Raw genomic sequence first — 7,563 nt, 5'->3', positions numbered from 1 at the left:
AATTAGCCCCAGGGCAAAAGTCAGTGAACGCTTCCAGAGCTGAGACGAAGATGGTTTTAAAAACAAAAAACAAAACAAAACAAAACACCCACACGCCACATTAATTAGATTCCGAAACGGTTTTTTAAAACAATGCGCGATCTGGCCTGAAAACAGCCAGAATGGGCTTCTTGGCAACCTCTGATTCTGCGCTCCAGCCGGGAATATTGCCCGCCATTGTGCTGTGACATGAAATAGACCACGCCTGGGGAGACCCGCAGGAGACGTGCCGGTGGACTGCAGTCTTTTCGGACCCAGCCGGCCTTCGGCTGGGACGCAGGAAGGCTGGACGGAAACAGGAGGCTGCAAAGTTTGCAGCTTAGCTGATCTGTGCGCCCAGGATTCACAAGGGGCAAACACCGAAGCGGAGACGTGTGGTTGTGCAAAGCAACTCCCGAGCCACTGCCCCACCGGGTGCATTAAGTAACCAATATCTAAATCATCGCGCTCTGCCTCCCAGAGTGGCCGGAGGGGTTAGCTGAGCTCTGACATCCCGGACCTTCCCCGCCACACCGTAAACCTTCATTTCAGTTCATCAGTTCCAAGGGGTGACCCTCCCCGCAGCTCTGCACGCCTCGTGAAACTGACGAAGCCTCTCATTTCTCTCGGAGTCACCAGCCACTCGGCTCACCCAGGGGCTTTCACAGCCTCTCCCCAGAGGGGGAAAGTTTGAAACTTCATTAAGTGGCCAATAAAATGACCCTTCGGGTCTGAGTTTAAATAGGCCAGATTTGAGCCTGACATAAAGAGGGGTTATAAATAGATATTTCGAGGGGGGCTCTGAGGGTTTCAACCTTTAGAGAAACAAACACATTTCCTACCGATTTTGCATGTCTGCCTCATGCTATAGCTACAGCCCTCGCGTGGTGGCCCATGCCAAAAAGAAAAGGCTTCAGAAAACTAACAAGAGAGGCGCATCAGCATGGCTAATAAACCCCGAGCGTTATTCAAAAGCAGATCGCGGCAGGTCCCATCTTGCCAGGCCGGGCCAGTGGCATTTGTAAGGCCCAGCTGCTCACGTATTTTGAGTGCCGTATCTAACCCCTGCCATATCGCATTTTCCAGCGATCGTTGCCATTTGTGTCCCCAAAACAGTAACTTTTAGCAGATTTTAACACTTAGGAAAATTCAGGAGATCGCTTTCTTTTGAAGGGGGGGAAAGGAGAGGAGCTCCGTAGCTTACTTAAATATTTTTCTATAATTGTATAATTCCATCCCCAAGGGGGAGATGAGAAACCTTGAATATTATCAGGGGGAAAAAAATCCACTCTCGTGCAAGTATTTCGCTTAATTCCCAAGTCAGAGAAAGCGGTTTCAGCCAGGGGGAGCTGACCGCTATCATTCAGATTTCAAGCTGCCCTGAAACTTGGGGATTTTTTTGTTTTCCTTCACAGGACAGCTAAGGGGCCAGGGCCCTGCGGGAAGGGGTTAGCCAGTGGGAATCGGATTTAGTCAGAAAAGGTGTTTTCCATCATCCAGATCACTTTTCAGCGCCGCAGTTCCACGTGAAGACAAAAGACAAGGGAGAAGGAAACGGCTCCTGACCTTCCTAGTTCCCCAAACCAGGTGAAAACGCTCCCGAGCGCATTAACGGGTGGAGGAACCTGCAAAGGAGGAGCTGTCCCGGGACAGGTTTAATGCGGTGCCAAGTGCCCGAGGTCGGCGTGGGGATTTAAAAGCTAGACCGAACCCGATGTGCGGGTCCCTCTGTCCCCCCCAGTACCTCGATCGGTTTAGGCCGATGGCTGAGTTCCCTCCACTTTTGAAACGTGTTCCAACATTTCTTGGCTCAGTTACACTAGGAAACCTCGGAGGGTCCCCGCCTACCAGGCACACTGCCGAGAAGGGCTGCCTTGCCGAGTCCTGCCGCGGGAGCCGGGCGGGTTACCCACGAACTCAGGGCGAAGCGGTGTGAAAGCATAGCCGGGATCGGGCCCCGCGGTGTTTAGGGTCATACAGGCTTGGTGGGTTTTTGCATTTAAAAATAAATCCCGCCCTTTTCAAACCCCAGGAGAAATTCAGGTCAGATTTTTAGGCAGGATTTAAAAAAAAATCGCCCGGCCGGGACAGCGCATCCTTCCCCGCCAGGCTCCGCACCCCTAGGCGCGCGGTTATTGCAGACCCCCTCCCTCTGACAAATAAATCAATACCCGCCTCCTTTGGCCAGCTAGGCGTGGAGAACGAGCCCTCGATGACCGCTTCCGACTAATGCCCTCCAGAGTCAACCAGCCCGGTGATCTGAGGCTATTCTCTGCGGTGCCTTTAACCCCCCCGCCCCCAAGTTAACATTCGTCCATATTTCGCTGTTAACTCCCTCGCCTTGTCCTGGATTGGCGGTGGAAAGTCTGGGGGAGATTAATTTAGATTCTTCCCTCTCTGTCAGCCCCCCTTACCGCTGTTTGTGCATATCACAGCGCTGTCCAGGGACTATGGGGCGCGGGGGGGGGGGCAAGCGCAGAGAAGCCTCATTCATTGCTGTCTGCAGCCAACCTAGGCTCACACTGGATCGGCAGCAAAACTGAAGGCACTCAGCTCTGACAAAAACGGGGGGGGGAGGTCAGGACCCCGACCCCCCACAGCTCAAAATGGAAGGTCCCAAGCGTCTGCCTACCGCCGTTAGGATGCATCGGCCGCCCCACGTTTGCTACAATATTGGCTTCCAAACACACAGGTCATAGTCAGGCCTTGAAGGGCGCAGAGTGAAACCAACCCGCCACGAAGCAGTCTCAGGCTGAAGTGAAAACGAGACAAGTCCAGCGGGAAGGTTTGATTTTGGCTGGCACGAAAAATAATAATAATAAAATAATAATAATAATAATAATAAAAAAAGTAAATCAGAGACGGGTTACCTTCCCCTTGTCAGTTTCAGTCCTGGCCCCAGCGAAGCAAAAATATTCTCACTTGATCTCAAGGGTCGAGGGGGAGGCGTGAGAGGGGAAGACAAAAGATGATTTCACAGAAGATGATTTAGGGTGGAAGGCTCAAAGCAGCTATTCTGAGGGGGTTGGATAGCGAGTGTCCTGCAGTCCTCGACCTGGGGGAGAGATTTGCCCTCATTGGGGAAATCCCTGAGGCTCTGTGCGGAGCAGCGCCGCCGTCTTAAGCACCGTCTGCCAGCCCGGGTTTCAAACGCAAGGTCCCTCTCATGAGCTCTGCAAACTAGACCCACTGGTTCTACAGGTGATGCACTGGGATTTCACCCCCTTGCGTCTCCAACTAATTTCTACTCACTCCTCAGTTCTGTACTCACTTAAGTCCCTTCCACAATTGTTCCTTGGATAGGTTATTTAAAAAAAAATCGCTCACTGCTTTAAAAAAATAACAACCCCCCCACCACTTATAAGGGCGCTCCTGCCTCTCTAGGGATCCCAGCTCCTTAAACCCGACTTCATTCGTCAAGGAGGCTCTGAACAAAGTCAGTTTCTCTTCGGGATTTTAGTCTAATTTCAAAGGCTCCTGGGAAGGCGAAAGCACTGGGGGTCGGGAGGCGGGTGACCACCCCGCTTGTAATGAGTTTCTCAGAAACACCCCCAACCCCGCACTTTAACGACTTGTCTCCACCCTGCGCTTGGCAAGCTGGAAAACAGCCTCCTCTTTTCTCCCCCGCCGAGCCTCTCAGCCCCTTTTGTAGGAGCTGCGCATGAAAGCGGACAAACAAGTGCCGGGCCCAAGATCGCTTTTCGAAAGCCAAGGCGCCTTGAACGCGGGCTGGGGGACAGCCGGCTGAGCGCCTATTGGGGGGCGGCGGCCCTTTAAGCTACAGCATCAACGAACTCAGCGGAGCTCCGAGGGGGACGAAGAGAGATGGAAAATGCAGCTCGACTGGGTCCCTTCCCCGCACCCCCGGCTCCCTTGTAATCCATTAAGCTCCAGGGGGGCCGGAGGCCGTTAGCACAGAGCCAGGCTGGCACATGACTATTTCGGGGGGGGGGGGTTTTGGAGTGAATCAATAGCTTTACACACACACACACCGATTTAAGAAGCCTCCTGGTCTCTCGCGCACCAGGGCGCAAATGAACCAGGAAGCAAATTTGCGCCCTGATTCACTGCTCGCCGCGCGGGAGATCAGGCTGCTTTTTAACGCAGCCCGATTGTTTTGCAAGTTTTCTCTGCCACACTAACCAAAAGAGAGGGCGGGGGAAGGCAGGGAGCGGTTGAAGACGTCTGTTTACTTTGGGCAGTTGGGCAGGGCGCTCGGGTTTCATTAGGTCACCCGTACGCGCCAGGCCCCAGGAAAAACAAAATCCCTTCCATTGATTTCCCCGTGTGCCAACGTTTCCAAACAAAATATAAAAGGGAGAAGGGGGGGGAAACAACAACAACAACCACCCCACGGACTTGCTCCCCTCCTTCCTTGGGAACAGCTTGGCAGCAGGCAATATTTTCCAGAAAAACCAGGCGTTTCATTGGCTTCCCCGTGTGGAACCACAGCACCAAGTCTAATCAGCGCAAGGGGGTTTTTATAAACCTCGCGCTAGGCGAGCTTGGAAAAGCGGGGCGGAGGGTTATCCACAAAACAAATCCAACCCACCTTTAAACAGGGCAACTCTGACCTGCTGGGAAAAGAAGAGGGGGGAAGAAAAACCAAGGAAAACATTAGTCACCCCCACCCCACGTCTCTCTACTGCATTTTCAGCCTGGTTTAGAGAGCAGTTCGGTGGCTCTTCAGGCCAGGCAGTCGGTGCGGCAGTTTCGGCGGAGCTTTCGTTTTCACGCAATAAAAACCTCGAACCGGGTTTATTTTAAACCTTATCCCCAGGTTCCAAATTTTCTGCACGGGGTGGTTAGGGCGTTCAGCTCCGCGGCTCGCAGCTGGAGCGGGGTTGACCTGTTCCCCCCTTGAGAAAGTACATAAGAACCAGCGATCGTCTGGGTTTGTTTTTTTTTCCCCTCTTTTGAAACAGTTCACAAACATTTATTAATTTACACCACGGCGGACAAAACTGCCTCGCCTGCGCACAACGGATTCACAGATTCGCTCCATAAAACAGCCAGGACTGATGCGCACAATCAGCGAAGAGAGGTTAAGGTGGGTTTGCGCAGGGTTTCCCCGATCATCTACATAAAAAACAGCCGCACAGTTACGGGGTGGGGAAACGAGGGATTTAAAAAAAAAAAAAAAAAAAAAAATCGACCAGGCTAAAACGCCCTGACATTTCCAATCTTTGAAACGCTGATTGGAACACAAAACAAAAAACAAAACCACCCCGCCTTTCAGCGATTGTTTTTACAGCTTTGGGGCGCCAGAAGTAAAGCCACCCACACCCAGCTTAACAAAAAATGAGATCGGATCACTCAACATTTGCCCCGGACCGGAGAACACGCAGGGACGCTGGAGGAAACCCTCAAAACCAGCTTTGGGGAGGAAGGAACGTACTTTTTCAACTCCCCAGACCTTTGAAACGCTGTAAGTTAAGTTAAACGTTGTCAGTTAACCCCCCCGCCCTCCCCAACCTCAGCTCTCTCTTCAGGGTGTTTGCACCGCGCAACGCAGGGGAAAACCCCTGCTTACAAACCCCGAGATCGTTAAAAAAAGTGACCCCCTAGAAAACAGGACGTTAGAGCCCGCTGGCTTCCCCCGGGGCATTGCGGAGACTATAATAAATATACCGTGGGGAATCCAGGATTCTTCTCTCCAGCCCAGGAGGAGGAGGAAAGCTGGGTGCGCAAAGGAGACAAAGGGGGAGAGAGAGAAAGGAGTCCTACCTTACCACACAGCGGGAGGAGGAGGGGGTAGGGACATTTGCAAGGGGCCTGGGGGCTGATCGCATTTTAAAAGGGACAGCTACTCAGATTGGTGAGTTTGCTGGAAAAGTTCTGTCCCGGCGGCAGGAGAGAGTCGTGGGCCAAGTTCAAGTGGTTCTGTACCGGGGCCAAAGCAGGAGTCAGCACGGCCAGGACCTGCGCCTGGCTGCCCGCTTGGCCGGAGGCGTAAGGTGAGGTGGGGGAACCGGCGTGGGGCGGCGGGGCTGCGCCCCCGATGATGTTGTCTATGGAAAACGAAGGCCTCCGGCTGGTGCCGCCGCCGTGGTCCGCCTTAAGGCTGTGCAGGAGGGCGGCGGGCAGGGCGGTGGGGCTCAGCGGCGGGGGGTAGAAAGGTTTCCTGCCGCTCAGCTCGCCGCCCAGGAAGTGGGGCAGGCCGGAGCCGCTGGAGAAGACCGAGGCGGCGGCGGCGGCGGCGGCTGGCGGCGGCGCGGGCAGCGCCGGGCAAGGCGGGGGCTGGAAGGGGAAGCCGGGGCCGCCCGGCGCGGGCTGGGGCTGGTAGCTCTGCAGCTGGAGGCCGTAGCTGTAGCCGTAGGGTCCGTAGGGGAAGCCGGGCAGGAAGGGGCCGGGCTCGCCCAGCAGCAGCTCGGGGTGCGGGGGATGCAGCGGCTGCGCTTGGCGCTTGAAGCGTTTCCTCCGGCGCAGGAAGCTGCCGTTGTCGAACATGTCGGCGGACTCGGGGTCCAGCGTCCAGTAGTTGCCCTTGCCCGGGTTGCCCGGCTCGCGGGGGATCTTGACGAAGCAGTCGTTGAGCGAGAGGTTGTGGCGGATGCTGTTCTGCCAGGCGGGGAACTTCTCCCGGTAGTAGGGGAAGCGGCCGCTGATGAACTCGCAGATCTCGCTCAGCGTCAGCCGCTTCTTGGGGCTCTGCAGGATGGCCATGGTGATCAGCGCGATGTAGGAGTAAGGCGGCTTCACCAGCGGGCCCTTCCCCGACGGCTTCTCCGCGCCCCGGGCGCACGCCGCCTCCGGCGCCCGCGGGGGAGACGGGCGCTCCGGGGGGCGCGCCGGGCTGGCCCCGCTCCGGGGCAGCGCCAGAGGGTCGCTGTCGTCCTCCTCGTCCTCGTCCTCGTCCTCGTCCTCGTCCTCCTCTTCCTCGCTGAACTTGGCCCCGTCCTGGGGGGGCCCCACCACGTCGATATCCGCGTCCTCCACCTCCGAGAGCGGCTCCTCCTCCGGGGAGTTCTCCGACATCATCCCGCCGCTGCGGCTCCTGCCCAGGGTCATCCTCGGGCGGCTCGGGGAGCCGGGCCCGGGCTCCCCCCACCTAGCGGCGGCCCCCGGAATGGTCCCGAGCCGGCGGCTCCGGCTCCTGCCCCTGCGGGGAGCGGGCAGCGCAGGAGCCGGGCGGCGGGAGGGGGCGCGCCGGGGTGGAGGCTGCGCCGGCCCCTTGGCACAGCCCGGGGGAGGGGCGGGGCGGGGCAGGGCAGGGCAGGGGGCGGGGCGGGGGGACGGCGCCCTCCCCCGAGCTCAGCCCCAGCGCAGCTTCTCCCGCACTGAGCCTCCTCCGACTGCTCCCCAGGCCTTTATACGGCAGCCCGCGCGTCACGTGCCGCAGCCAGCCGCGGCCGCCCCTCCACCTCTCCCCCCCGGGCCTGGCGCGGGAGGGAATGGCCCCGGGCAGCCGCAGCCCTGGCCCGCACCGGACGGCTCCCCGGCCTCCCTCCTTGCGCCTGGCTGGCCTGGGGCAGGCGTCCCCGCCTCGGCTCGGCTGCGTCCTTGCGCGCCGCCGGGGCCGGTCTCCGGCCGCAGCCTGCGGGG

At 57.5% G+C, this 7,563-nt stretch overlaps 1 protein-coding gene across 1 annotated transcript; it reads right to left on the bottom strand.

Moving 5' to 3' along the window:
* Positions 1-5,149: 5,149 nt before the first annotated feature.
* FOXD2 (forkhead box D2) lies at positions 5,150-7,276 on the bottom strand. The gene has a single exon (XM_075003284.1). The coding sequence runs from the start codon at positions 7,027-7,029 to the stop codon at positions 5,812-5,814; it is 1,218 nt and encodes a 405-aa protein (XP_074859385.1). The 5' UTR covers positions 7,030-7,276; the 3' UTR covers positions 5,150-5,811.
* Between the last annotated feature and the right edge of the window lie 287 nt (positions 7,277-7,563).

The sequence above is a fragment of the Carettochelys insculpta genome, chromosome 9, assembly GCF_033958435.1.
Source record: "Carettochelys insculpta isolate YL-2023 chromosome 9, ASM3395843v1, whole genome shotgun sequence".
NCBI lineage: Eukaryota > Metazoa > Chordata > Testudines > Carettochelyidae > Carettochelys > Carettochelys insculpta.
The sequence above is the reverse complement of the archived record's forward strand: the minus strand, read 5'-3'. Positions and strand labels throughout refer to the sequence as shown.

Coding starts and splice junctions, on each gene's coding strand:
- FOXD2 (XM_075003284.1), bottom strand. CDS start 7,029: ATGACCCTGGGCAGGAGCCGCAGCGGCGGGATGATGTCGGAGAACTCC.